The sequence below is a fragment of the Carassius auratus genome, chromosome 14 (genome assembly GCF_003368295.1).
Source record: "Carassius auratus strain Wakin chromosome 14, ASM336829v1, whole genome shotgun sequence".
Taxonomy (NCBI): Eukaryota; Metazoa; Chordata; class Actinopteri; order Cypriniformes; family Cyprinidae; genus Carassius; species Carassius auratus.
In genome coordinates, this window is record NC_039256.1 from 27,527,017 (window position 1) to 27,552,439 (window position 25,423).

Here is a 25,423-nt window from a genome sequence, read left to right on the forward strand (position 1 = left end):
ATTCAAGCTGCAGTAAGGATTACACTGAGCCGAACAACGTCAATTAATGCTGCTTCATGAGGTACGAAAACACAGCATCCAGCAACGCCGGCGCAACTCAAAACGAGAACACAGGAGTTTCCTGTCTGACAAGCGTCTTAACAAGCTGGGTGGTTGAGTGTTTTAGGGGCTTCCTGTCATCTCAGAATGTCTGCATGCGAATTTGGAAAGAAAGAATAACAACACAAACAGCTTTGGCAGGCTGTCATCACTGAGAGCGTCCTTTCGTCCCTGATTTGATGTTTATTCTGATTGCACTTCACCCTCACAGTGCCGTTATTTTGTTCGGATTTCCTGCATCGCTTAACACAGTTTTTGACATTGCCGATTGCTAATTGATTGACAGTCTGATGAAAGGGTTTTTCAATAATTTTTCCCCAGGAGCTCCAAACCATCACAGCCAGTCCACCCTGCGGCCGCCCATCCCTCCACCGCACAACCACCAGACGCTGTCGCACCACCAGTCCTCTGCCAACTCGCTCAACCGCAACACACTGAGCGGCCGCCGCAACCCCATCCACGCCCCTCCGTCCGTCCCGGGCGAAGGACCCACCACCCCCGAGTCAGTGCAGCTGCAGGACAGCTGGGTGCTCAACAGCAGCGTCCCGCTGGAGACCAGGTCAGTGACCAGTTTTTTGCAGACAACACATCTGAGTGCGTTTCTCAAAAGCGACTATGGTGCATATCAGGCATTAACAATAGAATATACCAGAACTGGTGAGCATAATTGGCTAACGATGCTTTTTGGAAAAGCAGCCCTGTATAATTAAAAAGTTAACAGTGAGTAGCTTAGATTTTAGACACAATATGAGTAATAATAGACACAATAAATATTTTTTGTTTATCATTTTGTCACAGCACTCCTGAAAACTGTTTCCAGTCAGTTTGGAGAACTAAATCTTACTGTCGTGTAAATGGAAATAAATGACAATTTTGCATTCAGGAAACTTCACTGTCACACAGTGAAAGACACAGTGGTTAGAGACACATTTCTCACAGAAAGGAGCATACTAATAGCAGGTTATATCCTAATTCTGACAAAACAATCTCTTTGTGCCCCCCAGGGAGCAGGATTATTGAGTGCAATGTGACAGAAATTGTCTCAATCCAAAGTGTTGCTTTTATTAAAATTCTAGGAGTGTTATTAGTTGGGTGGAAGCAATTTAGGTATTTTGACAGGTCTAGTCATATGATTATTTTTTTTTCTTTTTTTTTTTACCTATTTCTGCATTTAATTCTGTAATTTTCTAAAATTGCAGAAGTAAATAAATAGTTGTTTTTAAATGTAAAATGTAATTTGAAAACAGTGCCTAGATCTGCATTTATTTCCGTAATTATATACTATAGTATTACACAATATAAACAAAAGTTTTTGTTTGTTTGCTTTAAAGAAATCTCTTCTGTATGTTTTCTAAAACTGATTTTATTTGATTGAGGCAATAAAAAATTTAATTTTCTCCTGTGATGCGAAGCTGACTTTTCAGCAGCCATTACATTTTTCTTTTATATGTATTTAGTAATTATAAATGTGTCCTTGATGAGTTCTTTCTTGAACTTTTGAATGGTAGTGTATATTAGGGTAGTCATTTTGACCAATTTATCTCTATTTCTGTGCTTGCAAAATATGTAGTACTATGGTATGTGACTTTCACGCTCAATAAATTGTGTACCAAACATACACTAGTGTGTGCTTACAGATCACACATACACACTGTATTATGCATGCGGGGCTTTTAGAGTATTAGCATTCATAGTTTCCTCAAATACAAATGCTCTGTCTCTCATGCGTACACATTCACTCACCCCTGTGCCTCAGCTTTCTCATTCACACTCTCTCTCTCGCTTTTTTCTCTGTATGTTTCTTCTTCTGGCTAGAGGGTCACCTCCTCTGTTCCCAGATCAGAGAAGCAGCATACTCGCATGCACTATTCATGAGGTCGAACTGCATGTTTAATTCACCAGGACAGGTCTCAGGCCTGTTGGAAGTGCAGGTTCCTGACTGGCTGTAATTAAGGCTGTCCTGTATGTCTGCATGGGCCATGCATCTCTCAGACATGAGAGCTCTAGGACTGCTATGTACAGGATTGGAGATTGACAAGGTTATCTTCAGTTCAGGGTCACCCTGTGACGCACACATATACTGACAATATGCCTGTGACCTCCAGCGTTAATTGTCTGCTCTGTTTGATTGGCTTTTTTGTGCTGCTGATTATGTGGACACGCCCACCGGCACCTTCCACATCAGAATTTACCCAGAAGATGTTTTGTGTGGTCTGTGTTAGGTCTTTTCAATCTTTAAAGATCCCGAGGCCTCCCCCCAGCCAGACTTTGAGCAAAATAGGGACTCTTAGTATTAAAATGCTAATTTTCTCTGTAACTCTTTATAATAACGTTCATTAAGAACATTAAACTTATTATAAAATGCAAATAGATCTTTATTTAGAAATTGGTTAATAAAAATGCCATCCAAACTTCAGCTGTTTATGTTTTATTTATTTTCTGCATGGACCCCCTGGAATGCCCTCAGGACCCCCTGAAGGTTGAAAACCCTGTGAGTTTCCAGTGGGGGCAAAACAGCTACAATGTACAACAGAATGTTATATCAGAGCAGAAAACCTATTATTGTTTATAACCTATTAACCTATTATTATTAACCTGTTATGTTTTGTTCATGGTCTTGCCATTAAAAATGAGTGCCATTTATAATTTTTAGAATTAAGATGTTAAGATTAAGCTTCATTATTTCAAAACCTTTATGCTCATATGCTAATAAATACAATTTGTGCCATTTTTAATTAGTCATTCTCACATTTCACTGGATTTTAATTTGAATCAACGCTACACCTCAAAGCATATTTCATTATTTACACATTCACACACACTAAGCTTTTTTTTTGGGGGGGGGGTTGTTTTGGATGTTAAAGAAATCTCTTATGCTCTTTTCAGCAGATTAGAATGATTTCTGAAGGATCACGTGACACTGAAAACTGGAATAATGATGCTGGAAATACAGCTTGGCATCACAGGATTTAAATACATTTTTAAATATATTCCAATAGAAAACAGCTATCTTAAGTTGTAATAATATTTTTAGAATATTACTGTAATTTTGATACATAGATGCATGTCTTGATGAGCATAAGACCTTCAAAAACATAAACAATCTAAATGATTCCAAACTTGAGTCTGTATCTATGTGTATGTATGCATCTATATGTATATTACTATTTATAAAGTACTATAATTGTAAATACATGAATTAATTCATCTATAAATGAACTTGTTTGTAATATCGCACCAAAAAGCATATGCTAAGCAGCACCAAAGCTGACAGGTGACAAATGATGATATTTCTTCAACTATTCTTGGCGGGAAACTCCAGTGGGTTCCAGCATTGCATTGCATCCTTCGGTTCTCTGCGCCGTCATCATAAATCACTGGAAGTTGCCAATGTGTGTAATATCTATCGGCTTTATGGCTGGGTAATATTAAGACAGCTAACTGGCACTAGATAATTGTCACACAATCCTTCCTCATTTGCTCACAAAATTATGAAGTGGTTCTAAAATGAAGGCCTGACGTTGGTGGATGCTCAGGTGTGTTAGAATGGGCTCCTGTACTGAAGCCATCAGGGCTACCCAGCAGCACTAAGCCTGCCATCTGCTAAGACAGAACCACACTCCCCACACCAATCCAAACCTCACCAAGCCAGGAAGCCGGCCCAAACTCTGGCCCCTCTCCCCGTTCCCCTGCTAGCAGGCCCCGCCCCTCTCACTGCAGCTTTTTAATTGGGGTTCTGTCAGTGCAGATGGGCCACCTGTCAGACACACGCACACGCACGTGTAATTCACAAACTCATTTCCAATATATTCACATTCATTAACTGCATTACTCATCGCATTTGCGGAGGCTCTGAAGTGTGGCGAGCATTCGTGATATAGAGAACTGACGTGTGCAGATTGGACCACCAGCAGACCACCCAGGATCTGTGCTGGCATTGACCAGCATCACACACACCATTCCTGGGCAACAGGCGGGTTTGTGGGCCTTCTCAGTGGAATCCTGCAAGTGCCTGTTCTCTTCTCTATGCTCACAAGTGTTAACCTCAGAGACCGTGATCCACAGGCTCCTTGACATGTCATTTCATTATGTGCTAAAGAAATAGTTCATCCCAAAATGAAAATACTGTCATTCTTTACCCACCTTCATGTTATGTAAAACAAAAAAAAGCAACAAAAAAACTAAATTGAACATTGGAGTGACAATTGGTTTGTTTAAATAATGGTAAAATTTGACTTTTGAACTGTCCCTTCAAAATTCTCTTCAAGTGGATTAGAGACAATGTGAAATAAATAAATAAATAAAATGATTATATAATATTAATAATAATAATAATAATAATAATAATAATAATAATAATAATAATAATAATAATAATAATATTCTAATTAATAATATTACTATTTTATATTTTAATTTGAGAATAGCTATATTAAAATAGGCTTCTTTTTTTCAAGATTTAAGGCATTTTTTCTCCTGAGAATTAACTCAACAAATATATTAAACTTAATGTCACCATTTTCCTAGAATAAACATTAAACTATGAAATTAACATGTTGTATTACTAGAATAAAATTCAATTTTGAGTGTAAACCTGTTTTCTGAGATGTTCTTTGTTTGTTTATTTATTTATTTTTTACTTGGCTCCTCTTTTGTAAAATAATAATGCATACAATTCTCAGTTTTTCAGTTAAAATTCTCAGTAATTTTGAAGCATAGTTTGTGCAGTAGCAAAAGCAGTCTGTTTAACTCTAATGCCCCATTTATTCTGTTTATTACCTTAATTTTATCTCTTGAGGTTTCCGGTCAGGTTTTTCGCCCAAAATTGCTGGGTAAACTTAAATTACTTTCAATGAAAATAAATCCCTTGAAATGTTTTTTTTTTTCTCACAAACAACTGTCATTTGGGGGGGTAAAGATCCCCATAAGCATATAAAAGGCAATTTGAAATGAAAGCAAATATGTCATTAAAAAAAATATTTTGCTTAAAAGGGATCCCTTTACATTAAGTAGCCGAATAGATCAGAGATGTGTTCAGCTGTGTAAATAGCACAGAATGTCACATGGACAGACAAGCGCTCAGTTCCTCAGTGTGGAGAGATGGAGGCTTGAGGAGCCTGTGTCTGCAGAGGCTCATCTCCTCTCGCCTCTGGGTAACAAAGCACTAAGCCGACACACTAAAGTTAATAGGCCTATTTTTATTTTTGTTTCAACAGCAACAGAGAGAGCATTTTCACACACTGCCTGCCTTTCACTCTACAGGAGAACAACACCGACCAAATCCACCTCTGCAGTTTTATAAACCAAAGAGAAAAATCTCCAGCCATATGATGCAACAGCTGCCTCCTGTGAGGCCATGCTCATGAGAGTTTCAGGGGAAGCTTTTGGTCTGCACTTTTCTAGTTACTTTTTCATGAACAAATGACCAATGTATTGGTAAAAAAAAAAAAAAAAAACGAAGAGATACGTTTGCATGTGCAACAGTTAGTTTATCTGATTAATTTGTGCCATTTCTTTATATCAACATGCAAATGTACTGTAAGACATGTATATATTTCTGGTATAGAAATATAGATTTAACCCAATCCCTACCCCTAAACCTAACCATACCCATAATTTATTCCTTAAATCAGAGGGAAATGATAGCTGATTAACAAGCGTGTAGAAGCACCTAACCCTGATTTTAAGCCTAAAACAGATATTTCCTGAAAAGTTATATCTCAATTCTGATTGGTTGATCGGAATGTTGTTCCAGGATCAACAAGGATGTTGTACTTGGTGAAATCACGCTCACCATATATTTATAACAATGAACAACTAAATTTAACATTAATCATTCACATCAGTGATTATAACTTTTTATGACCCCTGCTATAGACATATGGGAATATAATCTCTCTGTGTGGCCATCTGGATGATCTTGTGACTAAGAAAGAGTGAAGAGCATGATATTTAAAAGCAAAGAATATTTTTCTTTCTTCTTGGAATTAGAGGTCATGCCTGTTTCTCTTTAGGTGGATGACTTATAAAAGGGGCTTAGAATGATTAACCTGTATATCCCACCTACAGATTAACACCCAGAGCCATTTAGACAGGAACACACAACTCTGTGTGTGTGTGTGTGTGTGTCCTCTATGTAAATTCTGTTATTTTATAGGTCAGGCCTTTCCTGCTAAAGTAGGAAAACAAACCTTTCTCGAGAGGTGCCTGCGCAGCTGCCAGTACCGCAAGATTGATTGCCAAAGTATGCAGTTGTCAGACAGGTAGAGGGAGAGGAGAGAGACGAGCTGGGGGGAAAGGGGGAGGATCCGAGAGATTGCTTCGGCTAGGAAGGAGTGAGAAGGAGAGATCGGAAAACAAGGAGGAGGGTGGAATCGGTTTTCAGCAGCATAAATGACTGAAGACGGCTCGGTCCTGTGAAGGCTTATTTCCAATCATGGAGTGAGGCCTCTTCACCAGCTGATGCCTGCTTCAATTTTGTTCTCATCTCAGGACGCCGCGAGCTGCTCTCTTCTCCTTCCATATAGACTCATGCACACTCAAATTAGATTCCAAAGCAGGTCGCAATATCACAATTGAGCCAAAGAAGAGGAGCGCGCTCGCATGCACGGCATGGGGGATGTTTTTGAAGGTGTGTGTTGTGGTTATGGCCCGGCTGGTGTTTGTTTTTGTGTGTGTTTGCAGCAGGGTCCTGTGTCAACTTCTTAAAGTGCAGTTTGGGTCCGTGTGCCACGAGAGAATTTGATTTGTCTGTTTGTGCTGATATCAGAGATTCAATTTGACTTGTGCGATACGCTGTACACACATTCACAGGTCTGTGAACTCCTTGAACCAGATGCCTCTGCAGTTATTTGATGTTGCAGCATCATTTCACCTCCATTGGTTATGGGCAATGTAATATTCGACCTAGGAAGATGATTCTTGTGAATGTTTAATTGTAGGGCTTGCGGTCTCTCTCGTGCTTTTTATTCTTTCACACTTTTCAGCACAACCACTTCATGTACAGACTCTACTCATATATTTTTAGCATTTCAGATAATTTAACTTGATGCATTGATACAAGACATTGTGGTAGATGTATTTAAGTTTTCAGAGTTTAGCGTGAAACGTCCCAATTCACATACATCTTACTACTAAGGGAAGGGACTACATGTGCTAAAGCTAGCAGTAATACATTAGGTGCATTTAAATAATCATTTGTAAACTTGTTTCATTCCAAATCTTACTGACAATAAATATATGATGTCATTAGCAAAATTTCAGCAAAATTTCACATACTGTGCATTATTGTTTCTCCTTTACTCCCTCTGAAACGCATCGATTTTTACATGACTCACTGGTCTGAAAAGTGAGGTGTGCTCTGATTGGCTAGCTATCCAGTGCGTTGTGATTGGGCGAATACCTCAAGCGTGTGATGGAAATGTTACGCCCCTTAACATATTGGGGCATGTTAGAATGAGCTGTTTTCGAGGGATGTGGACGAGTCTTAACTTTTATAAAAAATATCTCTTTAAATTTGAGACTTTAGTCTTTGCAAATTTACAGATCTTCTTCATGCACCAAGAGCTTGTAACACTCCAAAGAGAAAAGAAAAAAATTAAATCCCATCATATGACCCCTTTAATGATGCCACTGTGTTATTTGAATCCTGAATTATGATTGGCCTTTATTGCACAGTTTGTGGCAAGTTCCACTCGTTTCCTTCATGAAAGTGCAGTTTGCATATTTTTTTTTTTAAAGAGACTACGCGAATTGTTGTGCAATTTTAGGTTATAAATGCAGCTTTTAAAGGAGAATAAAAGCAAGAAAATTGTCCTAAAAGAAAATAGTTTGAATTCCGAGCTCAGGCTGAGAAGTGAACAATGCAAAACTCTTTTCGTTCTTTCCCTCTATTCTTCCCCCTCCCTTTTTCTCTTTCTCTCTCAGACTTCATCAGTGGTTGCCAAGGTATCTGTGTGGGGCAGATTTAAATTCTCAGCTGCGCGCCGAGGCCAATTTGTTATCCTAACGGGAGCCAATCAGAATACAGGTGCCCGCAGCTTGCTGAAGATTTATGGGCCCTCTCTCTGCTCGTGCCGCACGCAGATCAAATTCTGGATATGGCGCAGCAATCCCAGCAAACATAATTAGAAAAGTTTTTGGATACCTTTGTTTTGGTGTTTAGCCTACCCGTCGCCCAATAGTTGGATTGCAGGAGGAGAATGTGGAGAGAAGCAAAGTTTAACAAAACTGAACAAAGTGTGATTCAGGTCAGGGAGAAACTTGTCTTGGTTAACTGTCTGTTCTCATGCTGGGTGTTTTGGGACGTGGGCGTTCCAAAAAAGAAAAAGCAGTTAAAAAAGTATTTTACTCCTATTACAGCATACACATAGAGCTATTTCATGACCGCGGTCACTTACCTGTCTTGATAGGCGCTGATGTTGGTTATTTAAAGTGGAAAAGTGATGTATATAATGAGGGTGTCAATCAGAGGCGTGTGGGCAGCGAGTGTGAGATCAGACAGTTAAATGAGGGATAGATCTGGAAATGGAAAGTTAAAAATGAATAAATAAACACTGGAGTCTGACACTAACTACATGTTTGGTGATGAGGGGTCTTCTGGGGCTGTCACAACTAATGAGTGGCAGGGGCCGGTTTCAGCAATTTTTAACAGCGCTCAGTGACGCACACACACGTAAAGTGGGAACACACACCTGTCGTACTGAGACATGGTCATTTATCAGCTCTTGCACACAACACATACAATGACCTCAACAATGACTTCATCAGCACTTGCAGAGAACTTACAAAATAGTACCTGAGCTTATCACCTTTCTTTGTCTCATCTTCTTCTCTTCTCTTCTCCTTTCTTCTCTTCTCTTCTCTTCTCTTCTCTTCTCTCTGTTCTTGTCTCATTTTGTCTTCTTTCCTCGAGGTGTCCTCTCATCTTCTCTAGTTCATTTGTTTCATCTTCTCTTCTTGTATCCTTTAGTTTCCTTGCTTTGGTTCATTTCTTCTTTTCTCATCTCCTCTCATATCAGCTCATTTCAACATTTGTCTCATCATTGTTTCTCTTCTCATTTCTTTGCCTCTCCTTACTGCCCTTCTCATCTTGACTCATCTATTGTCTCTTTAGGTCTCCATGTTTCTCTTCGTCTCATTGTGTATCATTATATGTCCTCTTCTCTCATTTGATATCCTCTAGTAATTTTAGCCCATTTCCTCTTCTCTTGTCCTATCTGCTATGTCCTTACCTCTTGGTGCCTCTAATTTTTTTAATGTATCTCATCTTTTCTCATCTCTACTGGACTCACATCATCTTGTTTTGTCTAATCTCCTCCCAGCTCTTTTCCTCTTGTCTTGACAGCTCTCCTGTCTCCATCTCCATCCCATATCATCCAGTGCCTTTGTTCCGTCTTTATTTTCTTTTGTCCTGTTTCCGATGTCCTCATCTCGTCTCCTCAAATTTCCTTATTTCTCTTTTTATTTCCTCTTATGTCATCTCCTAAGTTTTCTTCCTTTCACATTTTCCATTATTCCTTGTCTTCTCTCAGTTCTTCCCCTCTTGTCATCTCACCCCCTTTAATCTCCTCTTGTCTCATTTCTTGTCTCTTCACCTTGCTTCATATTGTTTTGTCTCTTCTCAATTCGTTTCTTCTCCTTGTCTCCTCTTCTTCTCTTGTTGTTATGTCTTTCCGTCCTTCTCTCACTTCCTGTCTCCAAGTAAAGTCATGCTACTCCCTGTGGACTTTGAAAAGTGCAAAACTGCCATTGTCTCCAGACTGTCCTCTGCATAACCCCACCCTGTCAGCACTCCTTTTTTGGGCTCAATCTGGCCTCTCTTTATTTCCTGTCCACCCCCTGGTCTGGCCTCATCTCTCTCTCTCTCTCTCTCTCTCTCTCTCTCTCTCTCTCTGTCTCTCTCACACGTCCCATCATCTCAGTTGGCTTCAACTCTTTCCCCAGCTTGCCTCCCAAACAATGCTCAACATAAATCACTGTCAATTAAGCACGCCGTGTAAATCAAGCATTTTAATTTCATTTCACAATTAAGCCACTCCATCCGCATTCGGCTTCCCCTTACCATCCCGAGATGAAATGAGCTTTCAACAGAGATTCAGCCAATAGCTATGAGTTACACTTCAACTCGAGCGCACGCGCTTCCAAAATGACCTTAATTAATTTCCCTCCGTCACCCCTGTCAGCTGGCAAATTAGTGGCTGCAACCTTCTGCGTGGGTAAAAATGATTTGGCATTTAAGTGACTGACTTGACCTTGCGAGTCACCCGACTACAGACAGTGGTGGAATGACATGGAGGCGGCCCGCAGGAAGCGAAGCTGTATTTTTAGACGTGAACTTCAGCTGCCTTCCTGTCACTCTGCTGCTCATTGCAGGCCTGATTACTGCCTACCTGTAACCTGCTAGCTTCCCTTTACAGTTTGTGCATGGTCGCACCTGACAGGAAGATGCGAAGGGAGATGACACGGGTTCAGATAAAGGCATGAAGCTGGAGGTGGAGGTACCGCCTCTGGCATCACACCATCAATTGGGGAAGCAAGAAGGGCAGAAAGAATATTACAGGGAGTGAATGTGAATACGAAGAAATGTGAGATTCAGCTTTTTTCTGCTGCTGACCGAGCTGCCTGGTTCATGCACATAATTATTCAAGCTCTGCATGTGTTTGTGCACTCCTGTGTGTATGTGTTATACATGCGTGTGTGAGTCAGTGAGGCCTAAGGCAGTATAGATGTCACCCTCAGCTAGGGAAAAACAGCTTTGTTATGTAAAGCCACCATGTGGAATCCTCCATGTGGCCTCCATTCATTATACTGCTGCATTATTATCATTTATTACCATTCATTACTTTTATCAACCTGCTCTCACTCTCTCTATCCCTCCCTTAGTGGCTTCTGAGAAGGACAGACCTCTATCTTTTTCTTTTGTATTTCTTCTGAGGTTAATTTCCCCTATAGGATTGTGGCAAGAGGCAGATGTGGAGGTTATGGAGTCATGCCTTATGACGCTTTTCTACTGCTCGGCTTAGTTTTCGTTTCCCTTGCAGTTTACACTCTACCGCTTTAGAGTGGGTGGGATAATTCACTTTGTTATAGTTGCGCCACCTCTATTGCTTCGACTCCTGAAAAACTTTTAATTCTGTGTCGCCCCATCAAGCTCTCGTTGGATCCGCTTCTCGGCTGTCAATGAGAGGAACATCTGTACTTCCTCAACAGACTACCAGAAATCATTTCTGGGTTGTTAAAAGAAGGTGCGCTCGTTCAAAACAATTGAATTCAATCCTTCGCTGGCTGTGCTGATTTAAATCTAGTGGTTCTGTTGTGTCACATGTTTAGTGACACAGGTAGTGACGATTCTCTTCAGCCAATCAGTGATCAGCAGTTTACACGTCGCGTTTTGGTAACACTACGGTTTGCTTGGAACTAAACCAAGATTGTACTGAAAAAGTTTACAATCTACCAATACTGGTATTTTTCACTTTGTTTGTTTGGTTAACTCTCTTTGTCTGTGTTTGTGTATTTCAGACCAATTTTAAATCTGTATATTAGTGGCGGATATTTGTACTTGTTTCACCAGTAGTTGGCGACACGTAAATTGAAATAATTGACCCATATATGCAAGTGATTCCTTCAAAAACACTGATTTCTTACGAAGGAAACAACAGTCTCCATCATCTCAACCATCTAATTCCAGCAACAGGAAATAGACAAACTTTATTATTTGCAGACTATTTTTTCACTGGTGCTGTTTTGTAGTGTTGCACTTAATTTTGAGTTAAAATATGTTGTTGTAAATTGCGTTACTTAGATTGTAGTGAGTAATAATATTACCCAAATTTAATTAGTTATGCATTATATTACTGTTACAGCAAAAAAGTAATGTACTTCTGTAATAGTGTTACTTTTTTAATGCATTACTCCCAACATTGGGAATGAAACAAGTGACTTTATAAATGAGTCATTGAATCATGTGGTCAACTGATTCATTTTAGCCTGCTGATTCATTCAGGGGAAAAAAATTTGAGGGGCTGCCACTATGAGGTAGTCTTTGAACCATTTACGTAAATTATTCATTCAAACTTAACTTCATTCAACTTATTCACAAGCTAAAAAGTTTGAAAAATTAACAAAAAAATTGAGTTAGTAATTTTAGTAATGTAATTATTCATTTAACCATTTTTTTTTTTTTAAACACTGGCATATTCAGGAATGAATCTATTGAATTATGAAAAGCATACTACCATGATACTCTTTCTATTTCTTTGTTTAGAACGTAAATTTTAGACACAATGCTGCTTGTTTTCTCTTTTTATTTATTTTTTTATTTTTTTTAGAAAATGTATATTATGTATAATAATGTTGTCAGTATTCTGTAGTGCTCATCTGCTCATGTAAATGTACAGAATTTAAGAGTGCATTGTATGTGTAGGTTAAAACTAAAAAAAAATCCCTCCATGATGGGTTCGTTAGGCACTGACCCCAGTAGTCCAATCAGGTCAGATTCCAGGGAGGTTTAGTCTGTCCATCCATGGGTGAGTGTGGGATGATAGAGGGATGTATGGGGATAGGCCGATAAGAGATGGGGGTAATGGAAGGGCTGGAGCACGGCGGAACAAAAATCAGCTCTGGAAATGGAATCCGCTGCTGGAACGTGTCCAGAGATATTGGAAAGCATCTTGTGGAAAGAAGCTATTAAAGATCACAGGAGTGAGCAGCCTGTGGCCGTTTCCCTCATAGGTTAGACGTATGAGGGACGGATGTATCTGGGGGGTAGGGTGTGGGGGCCGGTCCAGAGACAAGCCTCTCAGGCAGATACCTGACCACAGAAACGCTCTCAGCCTCTCAATTTGGTCTTAATAGAGAACGGGACCTGATAAAACATGACAAACCCCATGACCCTACGCTAATTCACAACAGCAACGTGACCGCAGCTAATCCATTTTACACTACACCTCTTTTAAAAACTGCATTCGTGCTGCTGGCGCGACAGGGCTTTGTTTGAGACTGAAGTCTTCATTTGCAGGGCAGGAAACACCAGCATGGGGCTCAGAGCAGTAATTAACTGCTAAATTATTTAAGTGCAATGCTAAATTGTACAAGTTTCATCAATAATCTATTGTAGCATTAAGGCTATGTTAGCGAGTATCACCACTAATGAGAGCAGCACGGAAGAGAGACTGGAGAATACCCGTGTGACACCAGAGAGACCGCTCTGACACTTACTTGCTGAGTGATGTCATTTCTTAAAGGTAAAGTGTGTCTTTTTTTTTCTGGTGTTAAATATCAATAAATATTAATCCCGTCATCATTTACTCAACCTCCTGTCCGACTTACTTTCTTCATAATGTGCACCGCAACTTCTGGTGCTGCTGTCATTCTCATTTAAATGTATTCAAAGTTTTTATTAAAATACCTTTTTTACTGGATTTAATTATTTTTATCTACTTATTTTTTCCATGTTGCTGTGTGGCTTCAGTATATATAGCTGACAAGTCATAGAGACTGTTTGGTGCTTTTTAAGATGATTTTTAGACTTTTTTGTGTTTACTGTATGCATTCAATGTAAGAACAGCTTCTACTCTTTATTTATTTTTATTTTTCACAGATAAAATACATTCAGAACAACATAATGGTGCTTAATTTGGGGTGAACTGTCTGTTTAAAATACATTTAATTGTTTAACCTGCTACCTATGTGTCACATAAGTGTTGTTCAGTGTTAATTTTGTCACAGATTTTTGTTGTTGTCAGAGTTTTTGACGAATAAAAATAAAAATCAGCTAGCAAAATTAGCTGTTTGTCCAAACAATGGAAGGCAAGGGTAGCAGGAGTGTTATAGAAACAATTCTGTTTTAAATCTAGTCGGGGTAAAAGTGATCCGTGAGGCATTTGTTGGATCTTTCAGAATTGCGCACCATAGTGAACAACATTCTGTGGATTCCTGCCAGTCTGTTGTTGCATGGCTCTGTGGTCTATGAACTGCATTTATGATGTTTTTGGAAGCTTAACGCTGATTATCTCCGAGTGTGTTCTGTCTCACGGTAGTCTCAGTGCTGAGGCTGGATATTAACAAATCACGTCCTGTTTGTCTGCGCCAAGAGTCCATTTATGAGGCTGTAATGATTAATCTCACTGTGAAGTACACAGCAATATCCTCCTGTCTAGATTTTTTTCTTTTCATCAGCTTGACGGAAATGACCCCGTACCAGAAAATCAAACCGCTGCGGATGGTATCAGTGAAGTGTGTGTCTCTGTACAGTATGTGTCTGTTGTACCTGAAAGGAGCGGAGGCTTTTGAATTATTGAGTGACTTTGTTGTGTAAGTGTCCCTCAGTGGGCCGGGACGGGCCTGCGGTGCCGTGTGTTCATGTGCCATATGTCCACTGCTCCACACTGAGGCGCTGCATACACTCTCCTTCACCCCCAACAAGTGTCTGCGACACTCAGCGGTCAACAAACACACACAAACACACATGTTCCTCAGAGCTTAGAAAGAGAGGATGCAGTAAGGGATGGATGTGACCTTCCACGTGTGCTTGAAATACTAAAAGCGCTATTTATCTCTCTTTTCTGCAGGCATTTCCTGTTTAAGACCTCTTCAGGGACCACGCCTCTCTTTAGCAGCTCATCTCCTGGTTACCCCCTGACGTCCGGCACTGTATATTCTCCTCCACCGCGGCTCCTACCCAGAAACACCTTCTCCAGAAGCGCCTTCAAGCTGAAGAAGCCGTCCAAGTACTGCAGCTGGAAATGTGCCGCCCTGTCGGCGATCGCCGCCGCCGCCCTGCTGGCCATTCTGCTGTCCTACTTCATCGGTAAAATACCCCATTCTCTCTTTTTTTGCCTGTAGCCTTTCAATGAGCTTTTTATTGACTGTGATGTACATCTTCCATCTCTTAAGTCTCTCTTTTGGATCTCTTTTTATAATCGATTGAGAGACTCATTTAGGCATTATAATGAGCACTTATATCTGTACAAACACTGATTCGGTGATAGCAATAAGCAGATAATTGAATTCCACATAGAGATTAAGTAGGCTATTCATCATTATTTTGCGTGCGTGCGTGTGTGTACTGTATGTGTGTGCATATTTTATCCAGATGCTGCTCATTATTGAATGTGCCTGAGGAGAAATGTAGAAATGTTACCTAACTCATACCGGGTGATCTGTGACTAGAACTCAACAGTTACATTGTTAAGATCTAAATTATTAAAAGCAACGTTTCGGCTCTATGTATCTAAACTGACAAGCCGGCTTAAAAAGACTTTATGGAAGAACACATAAAACAGTAAGGTAACACCACTTTACTTGAAGCCATATATATATATATTAATTAAAAACTAGTCCAGTTTTATTCAGATTACTAATTATATTAAATACATATACTCATGAAAATCTCTGAATATCCATGTCAACCTAAAGACGATGTGGGCCTCTGGTAGGGGAGGACACTTTAAATGCAAAGCACTGCCGTGAGTCTTTAACCCCACACTGCGCCCGTGAAGGACACGCTTGGGGGTGTTATTATTTTCAATAAGGCCTCTCTGGTTTCGTTAGTTTATGCTAACGTCAGTTATCGGGTAATGGAGAAGCGGTGGCCTTCCCCTCACACCTCACGGAGCATCGTAAAGGACCCCCAGTGGAGAACAGAAATGAGTCCTCGCTCTTCACACTGGATGAGTTTAATACTGAGGGTGCGAACAGCATGAGAACGCAAGAAAAAAGGTACACTCTCGATGAACATCAGAGAGAAAAGTGAGACAAGGATAGAGACACAAAGCCACATAGACAGACAAAAGAGGACACAGAGGTAAAGGTTGGCTTTCTGTGGCCTCTATTAGAAGCACACCTGGGCTGGGGAGTTTTGCTCTGGCAGGATGCCTCAGTCCCCTCTGTGTCTCTATTTAAAAGCCCCAAGCAAGGGGCAGATGTGTCACACGGACCCTCGCTGACCCTCTACTCTCTGGGGACCCCGCTCAACAGATGGGGCAGTCAGCAAGTGCAGGAGTCAGCACAAACGCCCTTGTTCTTCCTGCCTGCGTCGCTGTACGTGTATTCAACAACCCGTCTGCCTTTCCCATGTCCTTCAGTGCTCCGCGCTCTTTTGTGCTGTCTGAAACTCAGCTCACAGATAAAAGCACACAGATATTCACTTATCGAAACTGGGAAAGGTTCAAAAAGTGTGTGGACACTGAAGTGATGCTTGAAAGTGCCACTTAATAATAAATGTATTATTATTTACATTTAAATTCTTGTTGATTTTTTTCAGTGGTCAGTGTCACATGAATTGTGATATTTCTGATTAAATTGCTAAATTTCCATCCAGGAAACATTTCTTCTTATTATTATCAATCTTGAAAACAGTTGTGCTGTCACTTTTTATCAGTTTAATGCATCTTTGCTGAATAGAAGCTAAAAAAAATAATCTTCCTGGCCGCAAAAATTTGGATGGTAGTGTATGCATTATATAACAAAATATAAAAATGAAGTGCTTTTTATTTTAAAGATGAAAAAATCTCTTTCTTGTTTTGCAATGATACTACAAAGTGTGATGATCTACATCTGTGGATGAATTAAATTGAAGGGAATTTTTACATTTTAGCAAAAGTTAGCATCATTAGTTTGCATATGCCACTGATGTGTTATGTAATGCAATGGAATGTGTGCATTTTTAATTATTACTCAGTGTCCAAACACTCATACAACAGCAGTATATAGTTTGAACTTTTATCTTGGTTTGAACAGGATTCATTCAGTGCATGTGTATTTACCTTTCTAAAGGTAATTCTAGCTGTACTGTCAGCAGTATTCAGTGGATGGAGGTCTTAACTGCCGGAAACTGACCCTGCTTAAGCTCTGTGACAGTGTGTTTATGGACGTGTTCACATTTGTGCGCGTGTTTGTATATTAGTGCATCCCCACAAACAGATAAATGTGCCACTGCAGCATTTTCCCCAACACAGACGTGACTGCGAGTCCGCTGAGAGCTGCCCAGTCTCACTGGGAATGGAGGGAACGAACAGGGGAGAAAAAGAAGTTATTTTTATTTCCTCATCTTTTACTGGAGGCCTGAAAGACTGCTTTTTGCTTCATTCTCTTTGGGGATGGATAACTGTCCCAGAACGGCACCATAGCCCCTTAAAGCCCAAATTCAGCACCAGGAGAGGAGGACTCACAGATGCTCGTACTAACACATTTCAGATCCCTGCGGCTTACATTCACACACACACACACACACACACACAAACACATACAAACACAGGTGTGCTGAGCAGAAAAGAAAGGAGAAAAAATAAAAGAGGAGATGCAAAGAGCAGTGTCGAGATGAGAGTAAACTAAAGAAATAACCTGATAAATGTTACCTGATAATATAAGGTAAGATGAGACAAGAATAGTCAAGATGAAATACTGTAAGACTAAAGGAAGGGATTGGGCAAAATGACACAAGATGAGACCAGCAAGAATGAAACGTCAAAATTAGACAAGATGAGATGAGAAGAAAATAATTAAAGTCAAAAATAAGAGGAAAGGGACAAGACAAGATTAGCCAAATGAGAAGAGACACATCAACGTGAGACAAGACAAGAGAAACAGTAATGAGATGAAACACACCAGATAAAAAAAAGACAATGGAAAGAGATGGGACAATTTAACACAAGATGAGACCAAATGAGAAGATAGACACTAACATGAAACCAGAGAGTCAGGGATGAGATTAAGTGTTAACTGAAGTGTTCAGACAAAATAAGATTGACTGAGACCAGAAAGAAATGAGACATGATAGTACAAGATGAGACGAGTAGTGACAAAACGAGATAAGAGTAAAAATGAGACAAGACGAGAATAGACAAAATAAGACAAAATAACCCAAGATGAGGCCACACTAGAATAGAAATAAAGATGAGATGAGAAACATTGAGACCAGATATTATAGAGTCTATAGAAAGAGATAAGACAAAGACAGAATTAGAAAAGGATGACAAAAGAAAGAAAAGTGTCAAAAGATCAGTAGAAATGAGACAAGACGAGAATAGACATGATGAGACAAATGTATATATGTACAACGTAGCTTAAGATGAGGCCAATGGGAGGGAAACATCAAAATGAGAAACACAAGAAAAACAGAGATTAGATGAGAAAAGAAGAGAAGCATTGAGACCAGATCAGACGGGTTAAAAGAAAAAGGTAAGACAAAATAATGAGAACTAAAGAAAAGTATTAAGCGATGAGGATGAGACCAGATGGGACCAAACGAGAACAGAAGCATCAAAATGAGATGAGAGAGTGAAATAAGCATTAAAACGAGAAAGAGGGTGAGCACAAAATCAGAAAAGATGCGTCAAAGTGACATAAGACGAAGGAAGAAAGTATGAGGCAGAAAAAAAACAGGAGAAGAAAAGTGTTGAAACAAGATAGAGAGCACAGAGAAGAGACTGGTTGCATGTGTTCATGACATCATTTTTGTCACTGTGTTGTGAGGCTGCTCCTGCAGGGATGGAGTTGCTAGGATACAGGTGAGCGGTCCTGATGCAAAAGAGAAACAGGTCTGTCATCACATGTTGTGGAGAAGACAAACGCTCAGCAGCTCCCTCGCGGCCTTGTCTGTGCTAAAGACTGCTTGATTCATTGGCCGAGAGTGATCAAAGAAAGGAAGAAGGAGATAGAGGGAGAGCAGACGGGCAGATGGAATGTGTAAGAAAGATAACAAGGTTTAGGCTCCATCAGGCTACATGCTGGTTCCACGGGCTGAGGTCCGGATGGCTCGGTGAGGAACAACACAGCGTCAGATCAGCAACAGGAAGACAACGACTCACTTATATGGCACACTGACATATATACACTAACACACTAAATACACAGAAGACAGGTTATACTTACTCGCTGAGAAGGTTGTGAAATACAAGTAGACCATTTTCTTGGATTGTTGGTCCTGGAGTTACATCCATCAACAATCAGGTTTTAGGGTGAGGGTCAAGGGTAAGGAACCTTGAGCTACATTTTGTCATTGCCTGCTAATTTCAGTGTTATGTCGGAAGTTTCTATCTTTTTTTCTTTCTTTCTTTCTTTGTCATTTTTATTTTATTTCATAGTATTTTGTATATAATGTAATCATTAATATTAAATTACAAAATTATTAATACAATTTTATTTGTATTATTTGTATTAGATTTATACATAATTAATGTAAGATTATATATATTTATTTCAAATAAAATATGTATAAATGTAAAAAAATTCAAAATGTTATTTATTACAAAGAATTGTTTCTATCATTTAGCATTTTAGTTATTTAGCGGTTTATTATTTAGTGGTATATTTTGGATTATTCAATTTAATCAATTTAATGAAGTCATGACATTTAAAATAAAATTATGACGTTTATCGTAATTTATAATATCTTCAATTATTAAATTATCAAACAAACATATTTATCACAAAATGTATCCTACATTTTATTATTACAGTATTATTAGTATTTAATAATTCATTCAATTATTAAACATTTTTATTGAAACTATTATTAACAAATGTATTGAATTATGATATATGTTAATATAAATTGTTATATTTATTATAAATTAAGTTGTTAAAATTACAAATATATTTAGTGCAAAATATTTCAAAATATTTTTCTATTTTTTATTTTGGGATCTTACACTATTAACTTTAAATTTAATTATGTTTAAATTATCATAAATGTCAATATAAAATTACTTTTATTATAAAGTACTATCATATAAATTATTGAAATCACAAATGTATTTATTGCGAAATCTATCCTACAGTACTAGGTAGTTTTTTAAAAACTATTTTATTCATTCATTTATTCGTTCATTTGCATGCAATGCTTTGGTGAAATGTACTACATGTACTAGATCTGCCAAGAAAGCAAAATGAATGTTGCATGTAATTAGGATTTGATGGGAATTTTGTTCCAGGACCAGCAAAATATTTTGCTCTAGTAACATGTCCTATTTAAAAAGAAAAAATAAATGTGCATGCAAGGGCTAGAGTACATACCGCTGGATCACTGTGTTTTCAGAGCACATCAGTGTCCTTGAGCTGGGAAAGTTGTGCGTGGGTAAGGCGATAGTGTGGGGTTCTTGTGAGTTCTGTGTCACCTCTGTTTTTTTATGCGGATACAGAGGCGGCTCATACATCAGTGAAGACAGGCCGTGTGGTGAGTGTCATGAAAGTAGACAGAAGACAAATTTGCACTCTCTCTCTCTCGCATGCTCGCTCTGTACCCTCTCTCTCTCTGTATTTTTAGCAGCATCATCACTTCCCTTCATTGCCCACCAATGACTCAAATGCTCATCGCCACTCTGGGCCGTTGACCTTCACGCCAGCCGATGCGTGCACCTCCATCCATAACGCAGCGCTGTCTGGAGCGTTATTGAGTAATCCCAGCCGCTTACTCTAACCGCATGCCGCAGTGTTGGGGCGGTCTGTGGAGTCAGGCAGCATCTATAAACATCACTCCGCTACCACTGAAAAGACATCGATTGCAGATTTAACTTCATTCGTCCTGATGTAGCTTAAGGGTCTTAAAGAAAACATAAAACAGCATTCATTTCCATAATGTGATGTATTTTGTAGTGAAACAGAATGTTCACCAAGGCATAATGTAGGGCAGGACTTTGTTGTTTACATTAATATTTTTTATTGGATTGTGATCGTTTAGCTATTGTTTTATTGTTTGTCATTTTCCTACCTGCTTTTTATCAGCAAAAAAAAAAATCAAAGAGGAAAAGATATTCCATTTTGATGCAAAAAATATATTTTATGAACAATGTAAACTCATATACAGTATTATTCACAATATGGATATTTATGAGGTAAATACAACCAATTCTATTAAACTTATAAACTAAACTTCAGTCATTTACTCACCCTCATGTCTACTTTTTTCTAAAGTACAAAAAAGGCGATATTATGAAGAATGTGTAGGTTTATCTTTTCCATTCATTTACAGTGAATATGGGCTGAAAACATCATACACTATCATAAAAGATGTGTATAATCTTCAAATCATTTATTATTTATTTTTTAGTATTTTTTATTTGCATCTAGGCTACTTTTATTTGATCAAATATACGGTTAAAACAATAATTTTGTTAATATTGTTGCTATTTAATATATTGTTTCTCTTTTAATAAATTGTAAAATGTAATTTATTCCTGTGATAGCAAAGCTGAATTTTCAGTCTTCAGTGTCACATGATCCTTCAGAAATCATTCTAATTAGCAAATTTGGTTATCAAGAAACTATTATTATAAATGTTGAAAACAATTTTGGAATATAAAGTTCAAAGAACATAATTTATTTGAAATGCCACTTTTGATAAATATATTGCATCCCTGCTGAATGAAATTATATATATAACATATGAAAAATCGTATTGACTCCAAACTTTTCAATGGTAGTGCAAGTCTGTTTTTGTGAGGAAAGTCGTTATTCACTTTCATATGGAGCACTATTATGAGGAAACTGAAGAAGGAAAGTCATACAGGTTTGGACCGACATGAGGGTGAGCAAATGATGACAGATTTCCCTCTAAGTTGCAAACAAGATGAAGAGACCCTCTGTATGTGTGGGCAGACGAGCAGCTTTATCCCACATTGTCATTGTGGCTCTGAGGTGACCTCGGCATGTCATTTCACGGCAGTCATGAGGGACACAGAGACCGTGAGCGAAAGAGGACGCTGGACTTTGACACTGCACCGACATATGCTACATAGGGGACGAGAAGCATATGGCGTGTATGGCGTATTCCTGGTTCGAGATCAGCAGGAGATGTAAACTGGAAGCTGGTGACTCTCAACAGACTGTTGTAGGTCAAGAGAAGTCACATCAAGGGCAAAGGGACACAAGTTGACTTCAGTACGGCCGTCTGGGCGGGAGAGAAAGATGGAGAGAGCTCACACTGGCACACATCAGAGCTGGATCTCTCTAAAGAGGAGGAGAGAGTGCGTGTGAAGGGCGGCTTTCAACTCCTATCTTCTCCTCTGTTCATCTATGTCCTTGTCGGTTTTGATTGATGTGTTTCATTTCTGGCACGGTGGTCAGCCGATCGCATGCACGCAAACTCCCGCTCCATTGCTAATGTTAGCAGCAGTCTTTGGTCTGTCAGCAGACGTCCACCGCTGCTCTGGCTGACCCGTACTGTCCGTCTGCAGCTGACCCTCCCCTCTTTTCATCTCTGTCCCTCCCTGTCAAACAAAGGTCCTTCTCTGAAGTAAAACTTTCACTGACCTCTGTCATTGACTTGATTGGTGGCATCCAGCAGATCAAGGGCTATCGCTAAAAAGGCAAACTGTACAGTCGTCAGCGTTGACCCAGCAGTGAATGAGGCTCTTGAAGGTATTAGATTGATTTCAGTTCACAAGCTGTTTAGAGTCGTCCATGAGATTTGAGGCAGTCGCTTTCGCTGATATCTGTAATCAATGATGCCACATGTGGCGAGTCTGTGAGCCGAGGCGTGAGGATGTGTGCCGCTTTAAACCTGAGTCACACATATGATGATCAAAGTGAAATATTTCATAGCTTTGAAGACAATGATGCAGTAGTGGCATACATATAAACAATCACAGACATCAAGGATTTGCTGATCTCAGAGGGAAAAAAAGAGAGATGTGGGGAAAGGAGGGTATAAAATATAAGCAGTATGAAAATACATCAAGAAAAAGTGCTGATATGATCTCACCTGGGATGTGCTAGAGGCCTGGAGACAGACTTGAGATACGTCAGAATGTCTCATACTGACAGCGGAGAGAGAGACCGAGATGGAGGGAGACGGCCATAATGAAGACAGAGAGATAGGGCGAGTGTGTCTATCTCTGTGTGCCATTGATCTAGCTCGTGATTTCAGCTGCCTCTCATTTCCTGTCGCTAATGTGAATGGATGAGCCTCTAGGCACAACACACACATACCCAGACTGCATACAAAAACTTCTCTCTTTGTGTCTTGATAAGCGTGTTCGCGGAGGACCTGCCATTCTTTGTCCCATTCCTGCACTGTATTCAGCTCTGCGCTGACAAACTCTTTATCAGATGTGTTTATGGTTCTGTTTCTCATATACACTCTATATCCTTCTCTATATCTTTATATCTATAGCTGTACTCCGTACTCCATATTTTTCATTAATACTATGGGCGAATCTCATGAAAACTGTAAAAAAAATGTCCAGTTTACATTTGACCACAAAATCTAAAGAATAAGATGAATTGGGCCTTATCATACACCTGGCGCAATTTGGTGCAAGACGCGCAGCAGCACACAAACATTTTTAAAAATGAATAATTATATTCCACCATGTAAATAGCAAATCCTCCATTTCACGAGTGCAACTGGCTTTTAAAGGGGATGGGAGATAAGACTCTGATTGGTTTATTACACATTACGCCCAAAAAACACCCAATACTCATTAAGAGAATATGGACAAACTGTTTAGACCCGGGCGCGCCGACCGTTTCCCATCGTTAAATTAGCAAAAGTGCTCTGAGTGTACCTGCGCCGTGCATTTTAGACGATGTGCTTAGATTTTTGTTGTTGTTGTTGTTTTAGCACAATTAAGCACATTTTCCTTCCAGTATTATATATATGTGTGTGTGTTTGTGTATATATTAATGTCAAATGACAACTATTATTATTAATAATGTTTACATGCCATGGCTTCTAATTTATGCTTACTGTAAATTATTTGTAACTTTTTTCTATTTAAATTCTTAATACAGTGCCAAAAATATTGTTTTAGTAAACCAACAAAATTAGAATGATTGCATAATATGAAATAATGGAAATGACAAAAAAAATCTAAAAAGTGCAAATCTGGACTCCTGAATTTTTTTTTTTTTTTTTTTTATGCTTATTCTTTAGGGGATGTAGACTAGGGATGTAGAATATGGTCATGCAGAATATGTGCTTTATAAGCAATAATAAACAGCAAATATGTTAATAAAAGACATACTAATAAGCAACTAGTTACTAGTGAAAATTGGTCCCTATACTAAATTGTTACCATTCTTTTATAGTTTTTATTTTCTCTGACTTTCTTTTGATTTTGGTGTGACCAGTCTTTTGTGAGAGTAATCTAATATATTTTCACCCAGTGTATTTTACTGTGCGTATGAATGATATATCGAATGCATGTTTGTGTTCAGAACAAAGGGGACGAGTGACGAACCACCTTTGGAGTGCAGGCAATGAGCTTTCAGTTGCATCATTTTTGTTGGGTTGGGGCCCTGGAGGAAGTGTGTGTGTATTTGTGAGTTTGTGTGAGTATAGTGCTCCTCTGATGGATTAGGATGCTACTGATGGCTTCTTCACTCATTAACTGTGTATTTGAACTTGCCCCTCTCCCAAGAGACAGAAGCCAAGACTCTAATGAAACACACATGCATATACGCAGAGCCCATGGGAATCTCCTGGTGCTTTGTAGTTCAACTTCAAAACCCTTTGACCAGGCTTCTCATTTACTGTGGCTCTACCCTACAGCCTCACCCTGTTCCATGTCCCACTCCATAAACACATTTTACATTTCACATAAACACCTAAACACACACATTTAAACACCTATACCCAACTGAGTTATTACTGGAAAAAGTATATATATATATATATATATATATATATATATATATATATATATATATATATATATATATATATATATATTCTGGGACATCATCTGTGACTGATATCAGTTGGCCAGTTATAATCAGTGTTGGTTTATCAATAACATGTTACTCAATCTCAGTTTTCAGTGCATTACATATTTATTCTTTATGGAAAGTAATGTGGTAAATGGATAGTCCATCCAAAAATTGAAGAATGTTACTAAATGAAAAGTTTTGATTCCCTTTGACTTCCATTGAATTTTTTGCCCAATTCAATAGGAACTGAAACTATTTCTTCAAGTGATTTCTTCAAGTGATGTTCTTACAGTCAACTTAGACATAAAATAACCAGTGTTTGGAATAACGCCGTTTAAAAGAACGGCGTTAGGTAACAACGTTATTTTTTCAGTAACGGGGTAATCTAACTAATTACTTTTCCCGTCGTTACAATGCCATTAACATTACTGGACGTTACATTTGGTGCGTTGCTATGCATTGATTTAATAAACTAGTGTATGTAATCCGAACGCACCCCTGGCTCACACAGCGAGTGAGGAGGTGGGTTAATAACGAGATAAGCGATTATGATTGGCTAAAGCAGAGTCATGTATTTCACGGTAGCCAATCAGAGCCAGTGTTTTTACGCCAAGCTGCGCCAAAGACTGTCTGCTCTACTCATTTTAACTGACTTGTGAAAACTGCTAAAAAA

The 25,423-nt window shown here is 38.9% G+C and overlaps 1 protein-coding gene across 5 annotated transcripts in view; it reads left to right on the forward strand.

Moving 5' to 3' along the window:
* tenm2a (teneurin transmembrane protein 2a) overlaps positions 1–25,423 on the forward strand; it is a 273,356-nt gene that overhangs the window by 203,619 nt on the left and 44,314 nt on the right. For all 5 annotated transcript variants that reach the window (XM_026281000.1, XM_026281002.1, XM_026281001.1 and 2 more), the window contains 2 exons: positions 421–658; positions 14,670–14,908. In XM_026281000.1, coding sequence (XP_026136785.1) covers positions 421–658; positions 14,670–14,908 — 477 coding nt within the window. The remainder of the gene's footprint in view (positions 1–420; positions 659–14,669; positions 14,909–25,423) is intronic.